Genomic DNA, 20,632 nt, shown 5'->3' with positions numbered 1-20,632 from the left:
GATTTTTCTTCCCCATCAAAATGAAAATCTTGAAACCGTGCTTTAAACAAATTACTTGTTAAAGGTTCAAGATATCTAACAATAGAATGGGAATCAAAACCAACATAGATACCAAGTTTATGTATAGAACTCATTTTAGTTCTTTGAGGATGAGCAATAGAAACATATACTGCACAACCAAAAGTTCTTAAATAAGAAATATCATGTTATCGTCCTGAAACTAATTTCATGGGTGAAAGTTTATTATAAGCAGTTGGCCTTATATGAACTAAACATGCAACATGAAGAATAGCATATCCCTCAACAAATAAAGGCAATTTGGTTCTCATAATCATAGGTCTAGCAATAAGTTGAAATCTCTTAATAAAAGATTCAGCTAAACCATTTTGTGTATGGGTATGAGCTATGGGATGTTCAACATCTATTTTAAGTGACATGCAATAGTTATCAAAAGTTTGGGATGTAAATTCACCAACATTATCCAAACGAATTAATTTAATTGAATAATCAAGAAAATGAGCTCGTAATCTAATCAGTTGAGAAAGAAGTCTAGAAAATACAATATTACGAGTAGAAAGTAGAGAAACATGTGACCATCTAGTAGAGGCATCAATTAAAACCATAAAATATCTAAATGGTTCATATGGTGGATGTATTGGTCCGCATATATCACCATGAATTCTTTATAAAAAAAAACTGGGAGATTCAAGACTTATTTTTGAAATAGAGGGTTTAACAATTAATTTCCCTTTAAAACAAGCAATACACATGAAATCACTTGATAAAAGAATCTTCTGCTTTTTTAGTGGATGACCATGTGAATTCTCAATAATTCTTCGCATCATTACATCTTAGGATGCCCAAGGCGATCATGTCAAAGTGTAAATAACTTTGAGTCATTACACTTTTAGCACAAGACATTAATCTTTGTATAATACTTTCAAGAAGATAAAGTTGACAATTTTTCTAAAATTTGTTTCTTCCCAGAACAATAAAAATAATAAAAACCTATTATTATAATTGATCATAGCAATAATAAATATGATATTTTATTTATTTAAATCCAAATTTTGCTTACTTTATATCTTAAAATATTGTATTATTATTTTCGTCTTGATTTGTAAGAAAATCTGAAAAATTTATTTCTACTTCTTTACTATTTTCATTTTCATTTATAAAGACTTGGTATAAATCTACCAAGTGCCTAGGCGTACGACAAATACGCAACCAATGACATTTTCCTCTGCAACTGTAGCATTCATTTTTATGATGTAAGGGTCGCTGATTTTGTTTGTTTACCCACTTCTGGGGGTCATCCCTCTTCTGAAAGATTGCAGTCTCACGTTGATACCAGTGATTATTTCGACCACGACCACGAATATGACCATGCCCACGAGCATGCCTAAGACCTCATCCTCGACCACGAGATGTATTCATATTCACTTTAGGGAATTGGGTCAAACTAGTTGGATAAGTTTGTTGATTTTTTATCAAAAGTTCATTATTTTGCTCAACAACAAGAAGACATGATATAAGTTCAGAAAATTTAGTAAATTTCCTCTCCCTATATTGCTACTACAATAGTACATTAGTGGGATGGAAAGTAGTAAAAATTAAATAAAAATTTCTAACATGTCTTTATCAGTAATATTTTCACCACAAAATTTTAACTTCGAACTAATCTTATGTAAAGCTAAGTTATATCCGCTGACTATTATAAAGTCTTATAACCTCAAGTGCAACCATTTATATCAAGCTTTTGGTAAAATCACAGTTTTTTAGTAGTCAAATCCATATCCTTTAAATTTTTCCATAGGATAAGTAATTCTTTAACAATGAAGTATTCAATTTTTAATTTATTATCTAAATAATGACAAAGGAAGATCATAACTTTTGTGCGATCCTACAAGAATATGATATTTCCATCTAAAATAGTGTTTCTCAAGTTCGTTTCATTTAGAGAGATATCAACATCAAAAATCCATGATAAATAATTGTTGTCTTTGATCTCAAAGGGAACAAATTCAACTTTACTTAAGTTCGACATCTGAATGTATTAACAATAATAAGGCAATTTAGAAAAAAAATATAAAAATTAAAATAAAAATGAGATAATAATAAAATATTATTTCCACCATTCTGGAGTACTTAAATATGTTTTTTCAGGAACATTATATTATTTTTCTCAATTTGTGCTCTTTAGGAGTATGATTCCAATGTACAATATTAAATTGGATAATAATTTACCACCTCTTTGGGATGTTAAATTTACTATCTCATCTAGAGGATAAATGTTTCACTTTTAGGAGGTCGAATTTAACATCTCTTTAGGAGATTAAAAATATACCATATTTAGGAAATAAATATTTACAATCTCTTCTGAAGATTAAATGCATAACCTCTTCAGGAGATCTATCTCTTCGAGAGATTGAATATGTAGACGAGAAATCCAAATATATTATCTTTTCAAGAGGACTATCTTTTCAAGAAATATATATACGGAAGATTTAAATATATAACTTCTTCAGGAGGACTATCTCTTCGAGATAGATAGATATATATATAACTTCTTCAGGAGGACTATCTTACAATCTCATATGGAGATTGGTAATTTTAAATTTTAAAAGACATACTTTTATGGAGAATATTATATTATTGTGAAGCAAAACTTACAAGAAATAAATAAATTAAATTAAATTTAAAGAAATAACTTAGTTGATTAGAGTCTCGTGCTGATAAAGTGTTATAAAAGATATAGAAAAATAAATATAGACGAAATAGGAATTTTAAGTGGTTCGAATATACTTACTCCAGGAGCGGATGTAATAAAAAACTTCCCTATCTCGAACAAAATTACAAAATGATTTAGAACCAAATTTGTACAAAATATCACTTCTCTCTTTATCCCTTGTACAAAATGTCTCTCTTCACTTTATCTCTCCTCTTCTCTTATCCTCACAATATATCTACTTGGATGAAAGCATCAAATGTGTATCTCAAATGAAAACGAAAGGGTGTCCTTTTATAGGATAATACGGATAGGCAAGCATTTTTTTTTTAAAGGAAAAAACTCAACTTTATTGATAACCCTCACTTATAGCGAAGAAAAACCGTGGTAACAAATATATCACAAGGAATTTATAAATAACTAACAAAACTAGCCTAGGCACCAAAATCAAAACAAGTCTATCAAAACTCGTATTATTAGTAAATAAAAACAAACTAAACAAGGTCAAATGAATTCAAAACAAACACAAAAAAACAAAAAAATTACCAATAAACTGAAGATAAATACCTACAAAACAAAATCCGAGAAAAGTATTTTTCAAATGAAAAAATCGAAATGATGGAAGATGGGGGTAACATACACATTTTTCATTACAATTTTCTGTTTTGTTTTTTTTTCAATTGTCCGCATGGTCATCCTGTTGTCCCTTTCCTGACACTTTTTACTTTTTTCTTTTCTTGAAAAAAAATATCTGAGAAATGTCTTTTTCACTTTCAAAAAGACTACTTTAGTTTGGGTTTTGTACCAAAAAGCTAAACACTAATTTACTCATCCAAGCTACTATCCAAAAGCCTCAATGAATCTCCAAATCAGTACGCTTTCAGGGTATTGGAGATATGCTTAACTCCTGCTCTGTAAAGACTGATTAATCACAGGTATTATTAAGATTCTAGTCCTAGTTTTTTGAGAACTTCAACAGAACTGAAAGAAGCGTGGTAGGAGGAGCCATTATTGGGTCACTTAATTACAAATTTACAATAGATGGTTATTTCCATGCCAAATTTAAATTCTCAACGGAAAGGATAATAATAATAATAATAATAATAATAATAATATATTGTTAGTAGACCAAGCTAGTGAATAGTGAAGTGGAAAAAGGGAGCAGGCACCAGGTTCCACCGTCTGACTGTAAAACGCGTACGTTCTGAAGATTGAATGAGGGAGCAGAGCAGTTGTTTCAAACTACCAAACTGATAACATCTCCCGTCTTTATATCCCCACTGGAAAATAAACCGCAAATGCCACACTAAACCAAATTGAAGCTCCAAAACACATACATTGGGATTAAGAGGTGTCTAGATATAATGTCACCGAGTTATTTATTTTCTCTCTTCTACTGTCCAGCATAAAATGTCTGTGACAGTCCCAACTAAATAGTACAACAAAGAGAATCTTGACATTGCAAATTGGGAAGTTCCAAAGAATACTCCTACCAACATGATTCAAGATCTGATAGAATTATCGAAACCAAAAATGTGTCGAATAAAATTTTGAAGACAAAATTTTCTGTGGTTATATGTGTGTGTATATATATATATATATATATATATATTTTTATTTCTTATCCCTATTAAAAATTTTTTAGGGAAAAAAATAAGCACCTTTTATGGGGCCATGAGTCCTTCAATGGTGTAGAAAAGAGACTCTGCCCAGTCAACCTTGAATAACAAGGTTTGCAATGTGTGCATCACATTGTATTCTGGATCAAGCTTCCGCTGCCAACCCTAGGAAAGATGAATAGAAGTACATAATTATTAGGACATGATCAAAGCAAATACTTCTTTATATATATAAATATATATAAACTATACAAATCAACAGTATTATTCCTCAAGTGCCATCCTTTTACAAAGTCCAGCAGTACAAACATGAAAAGTTTTTTTTTTTTTTTCTGAAAAATATATATGACAATTACACAAATAAAGAAGAGAAAATATAATCATCTCCCTCCAGATATGATCCACCACTGAATAATTTTCCCAAAGGATATCACACTTACTTGGTCAGTATGCACTATGCAACAAACAAAACAATCATCCTGTGACCCGTATTAACAGAGATACTGTTTTAGTTAGTTTAGCTAATTGTTAGATTAGTTGTTAATTCAGTTCTTAATTCAGTTCTTAATTCAGTTTTTAGTTGAATTAGTTCATGTACTAGTATAAATATTGATACTGTATATTCATTTTGTAATCAATTCCGGAATAATATAATTTTATTTTGTAACATGGTATTAGAGCGTTTTCCGCTGCGGCTCTATGATTCTCTTCGCAGAGCTTCCTTCAATCAAGATCTCGTTCGTGTTACGATGAAGCTGTGCAAAGAATCGAACTCCGGAAAGAGATCGAGTACATGGACGTCACGCCGCTGCCAATGCTCAACACCGATCTGGACATCGACGGCAAGTACCCGCCAGTCGTCAAGGGCTCCGGCGGCGACAATCAGCAGATGACGGGATCTTCGTCGTCTCTTCTGGCAGATTGGAATTCCTACGCTGCGTCCAAATCTTCCGACGAGAGCAACTCCATTATTGCTCTGTTTTATTTAGTTCTTTTGGGAGTACGTTCTCTGTTGGGCAGCAATTGCCAGTCTTATTTGTTTCTTACTTTCATTTTTATTGAGTACCGTCATCAGCCATCACATTTGTCATTTCTTCGTCTCTCCTTTTGCTTCGAGCAACCACCAGCGGATCTCGATGTATGCTTCCGGCTGCTGCTTACGGTGCCATCGCTGCAGCCGCCCCTCCCCATGTCGCCGCCGGAGTTCCCCGACTTGTACTGCAAGCGCCGAGAGCTCGCCAAGATTCAGATGCTGGAAAAAGAGATTGGGTTTCTCGAGGAGGAATTAAAATCCATTGAAGGCCTTCCACCTGCTTCAATACTCGGCAAAGAGGTTGCTGATTTTGTGGTCCCAAACCCAGGACCTTTAATACCCAAAAATCATGAGAGCCGTAAAGCTTGTTGCTTCTGGAAGTGGCTCTGTGCGATGTCCTGTTTCAAATCCTCATGGATTTGCTGCTGTGCCGATTGTTCTCTTCATCTGGAAAGACCAATTTGCTGTGACTGCAAAACTCTGTAGCTGCAATCCATTAAACCTTTGCGACTACAATTCTTGTAATTGCCCTTCTTGCATCAAATGCTCGTTGCCAAAGTGCAGGTGAAGGTGGAGGTGTTTCTCTTGGCCTTCCTGCTCCTGCCACTTTAAGATCTCCTGGAGAAACTGGTGCTTGTGATGATTATTTGCCATCATAAGTCTGGATGTTACAAGCCTCCAACAGTTTGTGGATATACTTTCGTGAACCCAATTACATGGGTGGATCCAGTCATTGGCTTCTTGGCCTTGTTTGGTTTTTCTTTGAAGTTTGGATGGAATTTTGTTTTATCTCTTGCTATTGTTGAGCAGAGATGTTGTTTGCTGCTATTAGTTAAACAAAAAAAAAAAATGGTGGCAATTGGAATTTTGGAACAGGTCTTCAAGAAATCCCTTCCATATCTGCTGTTCCATGATCTCAGTTGAAGTTAATACCCTGTGATTTTACTCGATTTCTCGCAAGGACATCAATGTCAAGATTCTCTTCGGACCTCAGGCTTTTCGACTGCTTCTCTGGCTCCCGTGTCCTTATTCCAGCGCCCATGTTAGAATGCGGCTCAGTATATCTCTGTTTTCTTTGATTTGTTTTTAGTTGCAGTGATTGCCGGTCAGGAGCTTCGCACTTTAGAGTGACTTCGCAGCTCTCCACTCTCATCTGTGGTTTGATCTGCTAGTCCGTGTCGTCATCTCCATCTCATCTCCGACTCACTCGTATTGGGTCTGATCTGCTGGTCTGCCATTCCTGCTCCGTCTATGCCGTGTTTCGTCACTCCTTTTCAAAGACAATTGATCTCTTGGAGTTTCTTGATTTTTTGAAGGAAATTTTTTACAGGATTTTCCTTCGTTTTTTGGCCATATTTTTGGTCTTCACTTCGCAGCAATTTTCGTCTTCGCCAGCACGTCTCGCCTGCTCTATGCATCGGCATCTTCTCTGGATCATCTCCGTCGTCATTGCCTTCTTTGCTGCTCTCATGCTTCTCATCAATGAAAGTTTTTTTTACTCCAAGATGGAGATGTTAAATCATTATTCACCATCTCCATCTTGAAGGGGCGTATTAACAAATACTGTTTTAGTTAGTTTAGCTAATTGTTAAATTAGTTGTTAATTAGTTGTTAATTCAGTTCTTAATTCAGTTTTTAGTTGAGTTAGTTCATGTACTAGAATCAATATTGATACTATTCATTTTGTAATGAATTTCAGAATAATACAATTTTATTTATTTTAACAACCCGTGCAATCACAGGAGCTGACACCCTAGGGCAATGGTTTACTGATCCAAATTAAAGATTCCTCCGATTTTTATCAACCATCAATTTGTAGACCTGGGATGACTGAAAAGTTATGACACTAAATCAGGCGCCTTACAATTCAACATATCGAAAATAAAATTAAGAACAATATTCCCTAAAACAGAATCAATAAGGGGCCTTGCAGATTTCTAAAAAAAATTTACATGGGAAATTATTCAGCTCCAGCACTGCATGCCTTTTCTTAACCTCTTGATAATATGCTTACCTCCCAAAGTAAGCCTCCATTGGAACCCATCCTCCCCATACAGGTCCAATGTCCATCTATACAAAACCACATCACTAGCTGTATTGCAAGAACTGACTAGTGCATCTTTGTGAATAAAATTGCTAGTGCGTCTTTAATCTTCCACCCCACGAGCTTCCTCCCAAACCTCAATGGGCTCCCCTTGAATTTATTTCAGCTTCCAAAGACAAACTCAAACAATTCAATAGAAGAGAGCCCACCTTATATACCAAAACCTCCACCAAAAGAGGGGATAAGCTCACTTGATAAAGGTTGAGTTTCGGGCTGGAAACTACTTCAAAACATGAATAAGCACCTTGACCACTTTTACCCCAGAAAACACAAAAAAAAAAAAGCCAATGAACTTCCATCCCCTATTTGGGGGCTGACAACCTTCCCCCGCTGCATTCAAAATCATTTTGCTAAAAACTTCCATGGCTAAAATGAAATGTAAAGATGAATCTGGTTTCCTTCTCTCAATTTAAGCCTCCTTGAGGATGGAAAAAATCTCAAAGGGCTTCCATTTATGAGAAAAGAGAAACTGGAGTTAATATACACTTCTTAATCCACTAGCACTACAACTCACCAAAACCCATCTTCTTTATCTTAACAACTGCAATCATATGCCTTTTCTGTATCAACTTTGCTTATCGATCCCCTCTCACTTTTTGAAGCAACTTTGTTGGCTATAAAACATTGGTCTTAGGTTTCCTTTAAACTCAAATTTGAGATTTAAAGCCCAACTTGAAACTTCTCTTTTAATTTATCATCTTTTTTTTTTTTTTTTTAAACTAATGGTTATATTTATCACTAGAAAGACATAAATAATAGCTTTTAGACTTTTGAAATTTTATGAAAAATTAAGCTTAGATATTAGCTACAACATTTATTTGACCATTAATGTATAAATTATTTGTATAAGCAATAATGTTTCATCGACTTATGAATCTCCTTTATATTAACTGAATATGTTTAGAAAGTGCCCTAGATCAGGTGATTTGGCGGAAATGGATTCATATAGCGACCCCAGCTAGTGGGTCTTGTTACTGTTGTTGTTGTAATTGAATATGTATAACATAAGCACTATATCACAGTTACTACACCTCATGCGTCATATACATGTCCTTGATGTATTTTATTCTGATCCTTCATTATTATATCTATTAATAGTTTCTAAAGTTTCATAAAAGTTTTCCATTCTCTAAGTTTACGTTTGGAACTCAAAAAATATTTGGGAAAGGAAAATATAAAGGAATCCACATTTTTATATTTGGTTATCGAGGAAAAAAAGGAATAAAATAAAAAATATATACTAAATTTATAAACAAAAGTTTGATTTTACCCATCATTGATATTTAGTGTTTCCTAATTTTTAATCAAATTAAAACAAATTTTCATTTTAGATAGTATTTATGTAGAAGGAAAATAAAAGGGAAAATAAGTTTCCCCCTTATATTCCTTTCCTTTCCTTTTCCCAAATAAAATCCTTGGTCCAAACGGACCCTAACACTAACTTCTATCAGCTTTTAAACTTGAGCATTGAAATTGACATCGTTGATGAAATTCCATCAAAGTTTCCATACATTTGAAAGCTCAAAATTTTAGTGGAAAACAAAATTCAAGACCTTACAATGAGGGTTACATCTACGATCTACCTCCTCCATAAGGCATTTTAAGAAGGACCCACTCACCCACCATTTTCCCAACCACTTCTTTTAACCCTTATTTTTAGGAACCAAAGCCCCAAAAATCAAATTTAACATATTAACGAACTCCCTTGACACATGCAACACTTCTAACAATTGCATCAAATCTCTTTTCACAAGTTATTAGTTTGCTTGCCAAAAAAAGCCCAATGTCTGGGACCCTATGTTCCCATTACATTCCACAATACCTATCACCACTGCTCCTTAATAAAAGGGCTTTCAAGCCAAGAGGCCCATTTAACATCCAGGGAATCAAACTCCATATCTGTGACCATAGGTCTATGACCATCTGGTTCAAAGTAAAGCTTCCAATTGTAGTTACAAATAGCAGTCTTCAACTCTTCCATCTGTTTACATGCCAACTCATCAATCTCCACCTTTTGAAAAAAAAATTATGCATTCAATGAACATTAGCAAGTCTATGAAATAATTTTGTAATTCTACTGCCTTCTTTTAACCAAAGAGCTCTCAGTTTTTGTCTCCCTGAAACCTCTTCAAGCACAATAAGATTTGAAATTTCATTTCTAAATTCTAGACTCTCACCATCTCTTTCTAGATAATCACCCTCAGCCACCTTCACGTCCAGCAAATTGATGCGCTTCAAAAGCATCTTTTTTCTTGCATTTGTATCACTAAAACAATCCTTGTTCCATCACTTCATTTTCTGTTTTAATTTTTCTCATCTTCATGGCCAACACAAAACAGGCAGAACCCATTACAGCTCTAGCAGACAATTTTCTCTCCAACTCTTCATTTTAGCTGCAAAACTCTCCACCCCCAGCCCATGTTCTCAAAGGAAAAGTGGGTCGGAACCCAAACTACTCCCCCAACGTCCAAAAGAATGTGATGATGGTTTGGGAGCCCAGGCAGAAGCTTCTAAGCCACTTGAGGCATCTCCCCTTCTTGGTACTCACATGTAAGAACTTCCTAAACTTCTTTTCCAAGGCATTCTGCGAACACTTCCTACTTGTGGCTTGGGTATAAAGCATCATGTTGAAATTACCTCCTAGCACCCACAGATTATCCAATTATTGTCTCACAGTGCACACTTCCCTCCACAACAATTCCTGGACCTTACACATGGTTGCCCCATCATGGCTGATGAGTGCTACCCGTGCAAGAAAGAGGCCAAGTCTGTTTAACATATCCTTCTCCACTGCAGATGGACTAGGTAGTTGTGGGAAGTGGATCTTGTGATTTGGGATCTGTCTTGGGTCACAAAATTTGTTAAAGGAGCAGTATAGGTGGATGGAAGTTGGTACTTGCATAAAGAGGGAAGAAGTTTTCAGATTCATCCCTCTCACAATTTTTTGGATGGTATGGAGGAGAAGAAGAACCGTCAAGGGAAATAGAAACTTCAATCATATTGATTAAAGACAGATGTTTAAAATGCTTTTCTTTTTGGTAGACAGGAGATATTGTATGTCACCAAGCTGTTATGGATTTTGTTGATATTCTCGTTTATAAATGATTTTTTGTACTTGGATTGGCACCCGTTATGCGTCTCTTCTACTCCACCTAAAAATAAAAATTTAAAATTTAAAAAAAAAAAAAGTGAAACAGGAATGTAGGACATGCTGATGTAAAAAAAAAAATCCAAATTGACCCCACATGCTAATGTGACCACCTTAAAATCCAAATTGACCTAGTGATAAAGAGTCATATATATATATGTGTGAAACTCAAAAAAGAATAAAAGAAAACTTATAGTTCAGCTTAATAACTTGAACACAACTAAAATTAACAAAAATGAAAGACACAAAAGAAGCCTATTCTAGCAAAATACCCCACAAAGCTGGGGAACAAATAGTTGTTATTTATCTCTTCGGATGTAAGTCTCTATTTGCAGGCTCACATGAAAAACATAAACTTTGTCCCATTATTTTATCATTCAAATTGTACCAAAATTGCTAATGCTTGATGTTCAGAAAAAGAAAGGGCTAGAAATTACCTCAAGAACCAGAGTTGTCACCATTACAGTGCAAACATTGCCATCAATGTTGACTTTATAACGCCTAACTTGCTCAAGCAAATGCTGAATGCATTCGGCAGGATGGAGTATACTACCTTCTGGTGTACCCCAGAAATTAAAGGATTTTTCCACTTCCTGTCAATCAATCAACAAATGAACAGCTGTAAGATGATCACAAGAAATTATGATTTTTGTAAGGGTCATTCATGAACCCATACAGACACAGAAAAGTTGGGATTGTTGAACTTGCAACATGGGCCAATGCCAAGAAGTTGGTCCAAAAGAGGAAGTTGGATGTCATAAGACAAGATGCAATTGCAACGATCATTACAGCTCACAAGGACATACAGAAAGCTGTTTTGACACTCTTTCGTTTTAACAAGCCTTTCAATCCACACTTTCAATTTAGATCATATATCTGTATACAAAAAAAAATGATTCCTACGCTGATCCAAGCAATGAAAACGGAGTATCCTTCCCCATCCCAAAACTAATAATTAAAAGTTAAAAAAATAAAAATAAAAACTTGAAGTGCTACAAGGATGACAATAGGGACTCCCCATGTTGCCCACCCAAACCAAACCTTGGGAAGGGACTTAAATTTCCATGAAATTGTTGAAATTTCTGCTTTCCACAACCCTCAAAATTGAACTAGTGGTCAATTTTTGCTTTACAAATTTCTGCTGAATCTTTCATGAATCATCCAAAATTTATTGAAATCTTGAAATTGCAGCAAATTTTTTGAAAATTTGACTATGTAACAAAATTTCATTGAAATTGAAATATGAGATTCAAAACTCAAACTCGAAACTTCTCTCTTTCTAAATCTTCTATTTCTTTGAAACAAAAACTAAGATAGATCTGCATGAAAAATTTTATGCTTTTGAAATTTTATGCAAAATTGAACTTAGATATTGGCTAAAACATTTTATTTGATTTTTTAAAAGTTAAAAATAGCTGCATTTGCATCATAACTAATATTTTTTTTTATATAGCATTATCATAATGAATATTTAACTTATATATGAATTTCATTTATATTAATTGAACGTGTTTAATATGATTATTGTATTATAAATTATAGATATAACGTTTTATACACTACATTGCCATTGATGTATTTCACGTACAATTTTTTTTGTCATAAGTCTTGCATTATGGTTTATGTTAACAGTTTATGGAATTTCATTAAAAAAAAAAAAAAAAAAGTCATGCTTTACTACTAATTTCCATCATTTTTTAAAATTGGAATAGAAATTGACATCTACATCTAAATTTTCATACTTCTAAATCTTCAACAATTTAGTTGAAATAAAAATTTAAAAATTTGCTCCCCACCCCCACGCATGTCACTATATACATTATATTGTTATAAATATAGATGCCACATTGAACACTAAAAGAAATCTTAACTTGCATTTGAACAAAGGATAAATGCATGAAAGACATTGTAGAAATGTCATAATACACCAAAATAATTTTCCTTCAGAATAAAAAAATTAAAAGTTGCCTCCCACCACAACAATTTTGCATCCAGCATTACCTCAATGAAAGCCTCAGGGTCTGGGCAATTCTGCTGCTTAGATAATCTAAGTGTGCACTCTGCAGCATTGCGACCATCTTGAAGGGCAACAGCCTTAAAAAACTCCAGTAAGTTTAATCGATCTCTCTTTGAAAGTTCAGCAGTCATGCCTACATCAAGGAAAATAACATGAGGCCTTGATTTATCAGGCCGCTTTTGTGGAGCCTTGCTTAGTCGAACAAGAATATTTCCCGGATGCATGTCCGCATGGATAAAATTGTCTACCTGGAAAAAATTGTATGTATCAGCCAACTAATTGCATTATTGAGGACGGGCATATAGAATCAATGCATTAGAAATTATGATTTACAACAAACAATCATCTAGTTCAATTGCTGAAGTCGAGGGCTGGCAAGTGCAAATGTGCAATTTCAAGTCCTAATAGTGGTCACTTCACGCCAAAATGGTGAAGGTTAAGAGCAAACTGAATTCCCCCCACCCTCCTCTTTTATATCCACTTTGCTGGACCAGCACTGGCAATGGTCATTTTACAATTTCCAATAATTCAGGAGACAGAATATTTGGGATCAACAGTACTGACTTAATCTACCAGAGGTTTCAGGATCTATTACCAATTTACCACACATTCCATTACAAAGCGCACACGCACATAAAGGGTACTGACCATTCTATTGTTTTCACAATCTTAAAATTGAGTGAAACAATCAGTGTTTCATATTTTAAAATAACTGAGTCAAAGCATTGTAAACATATTTTTTTTTTCTCTCTCATGCTAAGATCTTAGTTTCATTTTAGAGAACCACGTCTTACACACTTGTAATATAGAAGATTATTGTTTTATAATAGAAGTGCCACCTACCACATAAGGATTTCACAACAAAATCTTGACAAATTCAACTTAACATAGAGAGAGAGAGAGAGAGAGAGAGAGAGAGAGAGAGAGAGAGAGAGAGAGAGAGAGAGAGTTTGAGTATAGTGGCTTCTAAAGAATGAGTGAAAGACATTTACTGAGAAAATTTCCTCCTGGTTTAGTGAAATCTCTTTAAAGTCACAAATTTAACTAGGTCAAAGAATTTCAGACTGTAGTCAAGAATTTTCCATTTACATGCCTTATGTGAACTCCATGAAGAAGCATTATTCAATCCACCAATTGCATACCATACTGTCACGAGCCGACTCTTTTCACATCTTTGTGAAAGGACCGTGCGGCGCTAGCTAAAGCACTCTTACTTAACTAGTAAACCTATCGTTTACCACAATTCATTCATGAAACACTTTCATTAACATTCAATCAGATAACAGCGGAAGCAATAAGCAATTATAAAAGCAGTGGCAAGCAAGCAATAAACATTGAAGCAACGCAATTCATTAACAACACCTCCGTTAACATTGTGTGTTTAGCGAGGGAGGCAAGTAAGCTAAACACGTTAACAATAACTAGTGAGTTTTACTAGACTAATGAACACTCACCCTCCCCTAAAGAGCTTTATATGCAAATATCATCCTAGCACTACGAAACATCAAAGTGACCGAAGAGTCCTACTACCTTATTTGGCATATAGAGAAACAAACACTAGAAAATAAACCTACACTAGCATTTACATGATGGAAACTCATCCCAAACGCATGAGACAAGCGGTCATAGGCAAGCATAATTCACTGAACAAGCTAGGCTCATGACACTCCCCCATTTATATAGTCGACATCCTCGTAGACTTTGACGCTAGGTATACTTCAACTTTGTCCATGAACAGTTGCATATCTTCCGTAGAAATCTAGCTAATTTCTTCATCACCAAGGCCTTTCCCCTTCACTAAGAACTCTCGCCACTTCTTCCTTGAGGATATGAACTCTCTGTCTGCAAGGATATCTTCAACTTCATGTTTGTCAGGTTGCACTGCCTTCAACTCTGCTCTATTTGACTGACTTCTGCTCAGATCATCAGGGTCGGCATTGAACGACTTGAGGCAGCTAGCGTAAAACACATGATGCACTTTCATCCAGTTGAAGTGCTACAGTCTCCCCCCCCCCCCCCCTTTTTCCTCTCTGATCTGCCCATTTCTTCATCTGTTTAGAAGCTTTCTCCAGATAGGCTCAGGCAATCTCTGCATTCTGTCTCCATTCTCTGGTGAAGATGTACGTCCTAAGACTCTTTCCTCTGTACGACTCATCCAATGAATGAGGTAACAACTGTTGTTGGCATGTAAAAAGCTCAAAAGGGTTCTTGTTGATTGTTGAGCTCCTTTGGGCATTAAAACATAACTGAGCCACATCAAGTAGTTGCACCCAATTCTTCTGGTTGTCGTTAACAAAATGGCACAAATACTCTTCTAGTAGCCCATTGAATCTCTCCATCTGTCCATCTATCTGACAGTGATAACTCAAAGAGATGTCAAGATGTGAACCGATGATTCTGAAAAAGTTCTGTGAAGAAGTTGTCAGTGAATATTGAGTCTCCGTCACAAAAAATGTCTTGGGGAACACCCCAATATTTCACAACATTTGTAACAAATAATTGTGTCATCTCCTCTGTCGAACGGTACCTTGGTGTGATTATGAACCTACCATACTTCGAAAACCTGTCTATAAAAACAAGTATAGACTCTGCATCTCCCACTCTGAGCAAGTTAGTGATGAAGTCCAGTGAGACACTTTCCCACGGTTTGGATGGTACTGGTAAGGGCTCCAGCAACCCTGCATTCTTCTTGCGCCCCACCTTATCTTGTTAGCAAGTGAGACAAGTTCGGGTACAATCAACCACATCATCACGCATGTGCTCCCAATAATACCTCTGCTTCACTAGTTCTGTCATTGGAGTCATTCTTTACGAATACCCCTCTACGAACTTGCTGTAATAGTTGGTAAGACCAAGAAAGGAATGCAACTCATTCACTATCGTGGGGTTCTTCCATTCTTGAATCACCCTTACCTTCTCCATATCCCTCCGGATATGACCTTACTCTATCACATGACCAAGGAATTTATTTCTCCGCCAAGCAAAAGAGCACTTCTCTTTCTTCACATACAGACTGTTTCCCCTCAGCTTGTCGAACACCTTCCGTAGATGCTCTTCATGTTTCCTCTGAAACAACACTGATGCTCCCAACGGTGCTTTGGAAGGGTAAACATATCCCACTTCCAACTCATCAAGTTGTTTCCTCCGCTCTGCTAGCTCTAGAGGTGCCATCCGATATGACCCTGTAGCAGGTGGTTTCACTCCTGGCAACAACCGATCCCAAGCTCCACAACCCGTCGTGGAGGCAAGATATGAGGCAGCTTATCCGGCATCACCTCCTTATACTCATCCAACACCGCTTGGATGGTCGTAGGCACTAGCTCTTGGCCTACTTCTTCATCTACCACCATCGCGGCTAGATATGTCTGCTCACCCTTTCTTAATCCCCTCTTGAGTTGCATGACTGAAATGAACTTCCCATCGTCTCCTTTCATTGCAACGGCTTGCACCATGCAAGGGTGATCTCCCATCAGACATAGGGAACTAGCAGAAGGCATCAGCACTGCCTTTGTCCCCCTCAGGATTTTCATTCCCAAAATGATTGGAAAGTCATCCAATGGCACCGCTATGAAATTCACATGACCTTCCTACCATTCAAGCTTCACAATCACTTGCTTGGCTACTCCCAAAGTAGGCTAGGCTATAGAACTAATTGCTTTCATGCGTCCTATATCCTTCTCCAAGGATAAGTTGAGTCTCCATGCTTCCAACTGCAAAACAAAATTATGAGTAGCCCCAGTATCCACCATAGCGCGGGTACTCTTCCTATTGATCCTCAAGTCCACAAACATCAATCCTTTTGCTTGTGTAACTTTTTGAGCTTTCGCCTGCTTTTCCAATGCGCTCACCTGACGCATTGCACCCACCCTCAAGGTATCCTCCTCTTCCTCATCGCTTTCGACCACTCGTCCCGAAGTGAAAGCTTGTAAGGCGTTGAGTGCTCGCTTGTGTGGCCACTCAACAACTTTGTGAGGGCCTCCACACAAGTAGTATGAAAATTTCCCCTTTCCATTGGGTGTGTTGAACCCTCGAGGCGATGAAGCTTCCTTCGAAATTGAGGCCTTATAGTCAGCTCCCCCACTTTTGGGTATGCCATTATTGAAAAACTTTCCATTGTTTCCCCCTTCGCCAAACTCTTTGGACAAAGCAGTGTTATCACTAGCGTAGTCAGTCAAGCATTTTGTGCCAACTTGCGTGGTTGACCTCTTTGCTTATGAAGTTCAGTTCTTGCCCACGACTTCAACCCCTCAAGAAAATAGAACAACTTGTCCTTTTTCGACATGTCCTTGATATCCAACATCAAAGCAGAAAATTGTTGCACGTATTTCCTTATTGACCCAATATGCTTGAGGTCTCTCAGCTTTTTCCTAGTATTGTACTCAATATTCTCAGGAAAGAATTGGGCCTTGAGTTCTCTCTTCAAGTCTTCCCAACTATCCACTACTTGAGGTCCCTTTTCAATTTCATTGTACTTAATACGCCACCATAGTTTGACATCACCAACCAAGTACATGGTCGCAGTATCCACTTTCACCTGTTCTGAGGCCATCCTCACAACGCAAAAGTATTGCTCCATATCAAACAAGAAGTTCTCCAACTCCTTGGAATCACAAGCACCCCCGTACGTCCTAGGTTCTAGTACCCTAGTCTTGCTAAACCCCAGAGTGTTAGGGTTCCCCAGAGCAAGAACCATCAGATTCATCTTTGCATCTAGATCAACTATCCAAGATTGCAAAGTTTCAACAGTATGGTGAAAATCCTCTGACATCTCACCTATCAAACTTGCTTGATGCTTTTGTGATCCCATCACTTCATCAACAAGTTCCCTCAGTTGGGCCACCTCTGCGGCCACATTGTTGGCTGTTCTCTCAACCTGTGCTTCCAGCACGCTGATTCTCTCAGCATTGGTTGGTGCCATGGTCACTTACCAAAACATTCCCAATCCCACAACGAAAGCAACAGAATTCACATAGTAACTAATCGAGCTCTAATACCAGGTGTCACGGGCCGACTATTTCACACCTTTGTGAAAGGACCGTGCGGCGCTAGCTAAAGCACTCTTGCTTAACTAGCCAGGCTATCGTTTACCACAATTCATCCATGAAACACTTTCATTAACATTCAATCAGATAACAACGGAAGCAGTAAACAATTATGAAAGCAGAGGCAAGCAAGCAATAAACATTGAAGCAACGCAATTCATTAACACCTCTGTTAAAATTGTGTATTTAGCGAGGGATGCGAGTAGGCTAAACACGTTGACAATAGCTAGTGAGTTTTACAAGACTGATGAACACTCACCTTTCCCGAAAGAGCTTTATAGGAAAATATCATCTTGACACTAGGAAACATCAAAGTGACCGAAGAGTCATACTGCCTTATTTGGCATACAGAAAAACAAATACTAGAAAATAAACCTACACTAGTATTTACATGATGGAAACCAATCACAAACACACGAGACAAACGGTCATAGACAAGCATAATGCCCTGAACAAGCTAGGCTCGAGACAAATACCTATGAATAAAACAACAACAACAAAAAAACCAAGCCTTAGGTCCCACAAGGTGGGGTAGGCTATATGAATCATTTTCCGTCAATTTATGCAATCATGGACCATTTCTTTTGATAGATTCAAGGATATTAAATCCTTAGTCATTATCTCCTCCCAAGTTATTTTAGGTCTACCCTAACCCCTACCCCTTCTACTGCCCCCCACAGTAACTAACTCACTCTTCCTCACTGGCACACTATGTAGCCTACGTTGCAAGTGTTCATATCATCTAAATTGTCACTCCCTTATCTTATATTCAATAGGAGCTACACCCAACTTACCGCGAATATGTTCATTCCTTAATTTATCTTTCAGTGTTATACCACTCATCCATCTAAGCATTCTCATCTCGGAAACTTTTACTTTTTGGATATTCTGTTTATTTGTCACCCAACATTCTAATCCATATAGCATAGTCGGTCTTATATATGTCTTATAAAACTTCCCTTTTAATTTTAAGAGTATTCTACGATCACAAAGCACACTTGAAGCACTTCCCCATTTTACCCAACCTGCTTTAACTCTATGCATTACATCATCTTCAATTTTTCCTTCAGCTTGCATAATAGATCCAAGGTATCGAAATCTACAAGTGCTATTTATTTCTTCATCGTCAAGCTTAACTTTGTCTCCAATATTCCTCCTACCATTACTGAAATTACATTTCATATATTCTGTCTTATTTCTACTTATCCTAAAGCCTCTAGTTTCCAAAACTTCTCTCCATAACTCTAACTCAGTCTCTACTCCATCCCTAATTTCATCAATTAATACAATATCATCCACAAACAACATACACCATGGAACCTCCTTTTGAATATTCTTAGTCAGTTGGTCCATCACTAAAGCAAAAAGTTGGAAATTCTCTAGTTTCTCCATCTATAGTCCTTCCACTAGTCATTACTCCATTGTACATATCCTTAATGACATTAGTATACCTACTACATACACCCTTTTTTTCTAAAACCCAATATAGAACTTCCCTAGGTATCCTATCATATGCATTCTCTAAGTCAATAAATACCATACACAAGTCCTTCTTTTCCCTAAACTTTTCCACTAAACTTCTTAAAAGATATATAACTTCTATGGTAGATCTCCCAGGCATAAAACCAAATTGATTTTCTGAGACCTTCGTTTTCAACCTTAATCGTTGTTCAACTACCCTTTTCCATAGTTTCATCGTATGATTCATAAGTTTAATTCCACGATAGTTATTACAATTTTGAATATCTCCTTTATTTTTGTACATAGGTATTAAAGTGTTTTTCCTCCATTCATCAAGCAATACCATACCTATGAATGGGCGCAAAATTTGTTTTTTACAAATGAATACCAAATTCCCGTCCTAAACAAAAAAGCAAAAGCAAACCTACAATTAACTGTTTACTCATTATTTTTATACAAGGAATAGTACAAAGTATCAAAATAAAACCTCTCTGGCTCTTTATAAAACAGAAACAACTCAAACATTCAGCAACAGTTATTAGTGATCCTACACTATTCACATGTGCGCGTGACACACACATACAGAACTGCACAAAAGGAAACCAAATGGAATAGAATGTTTCATTATGAATGAAAATAAAATTCCATGCTATAAGATTGTAGCACACCAAGTGTAAATTTTCATAATTTTACCAAATTTATGACACCTTAGATTTTCAAATGTTTTCTTTTATATTCTAATAGCTAGAGCAAATGTAGCACCATCATTTTCAAGTTAGCATCACCAGAACAACACCGCATTCCACAATTGTGTTGCAAGGATGAAACTAACTCATCATGGAAATTCAAATTCAAGACAATGTATATTTTTAGAATTTATTGTAATTTACTTTTATATTTTTGTTTTTTTATTTTTTACCAATATGGCCACAATCACATCATAGTTGTATTTAAAAGCCTAAATGCCTAGGAAGCATGCAAAGAAAAATTAGGAGTGTCCTACTATCACAGTTGTATTTTTTTTGCATGTTTTTTTCCCAAGCATTTTTTAAGCTTTTAAATACCATGATGATGCAGTTGCTGGTAAGAAATACTACCAAAATATTTTCGAAATATATATAAAAAAAATTTTAAAAATCCCCAAAATCTCCAAGTATCGAATTTGAATTTCCATTTTCTCCTCCCCACCCGCATCTGTATCAATGTCATAAGGAGATCAAAGAAAATACAGATATAATGACGGAGATATTGATATCATATTTTTAAATAAGTACTAAAAAATTTCATAAATATAGCCATACAGAGCACACATTGATGTGGGAACACTTATAAATACTCCAAGACATTCACAATGTTAGATGTGGAACACCCAAGGCACAAGGCTCCCCCATGCCAGATCAGGAATCTAGGGAAGACATGATGTATGCAGCCTTACACCACATTTGGAAGAGTGACCAGCTCAGCAAAAGAGTTATCAAGA

At 36.2% G+C, this 20,632-nt stretch overlaps 1 protein-coding gene across 3 annotated transcripts in view; it reads right to left on the bottom strand.

Annotated features, from left to right (window-relative positions):
• Positions 1 to 3,583: 3,583 nt before the first annotated feature.
• LOC131166354 (uncharacterized) overlaps positions 3,584 to 20,632 on the bottom strand; it is a 32,477-nt gene continuing 15,428 nt past the window's right edge. The window contains exons 3-6 of one of the 3 annotated variants that reach the window (XM_058124827.1): positions 12,634 to 12,897; positions 11,070 to 11,225; positions 4,390 to 4,512; positions 3,584 to 4,008 (exon numbers count right to left, since the gene is read on the bottom strand). In XM_058124827.1, the coding sequence (XP_057980810.1) occupies positions 4,393 to 4,512; positions 11,070 to 11,225; positions 12,634 to 12,897 (540 nt within the window). In that variant the 3' untranslated portion in view covers positions 3,584 to 4,008; positions 4,390 to 4,392. Of the gene's footprint in view, positions 4,513 to 11,069; positions 11,226 to 12,633; positions 12,898 to 20,632 lie in introns of all 3 variants that reach the window. The other 2 variants (XM_058124841.1, XM_058124837.1) reach the window with 2 other exon arrangements.

Source organism: Malania oleifera, chromosome 1 (genome assembly GCF_029873635.1).
Source record: "Malania oleifera isolate guangnan ecotype guangnan chromosome 1, ASM2987363v1, whole genome shotgun sequence".
Lineage (NCBI taxonomy): Eukaryota > Viridiplantae > Streptophyta > Magnoliopsida > Santalales > Ximeniaceae > Malania > Malania oleifera.
The sequence above is the reverse complement of the archived record's forward strand: the minus strand, read 5'-3'. Positions and strand labels throughout refer to the sequence as shown.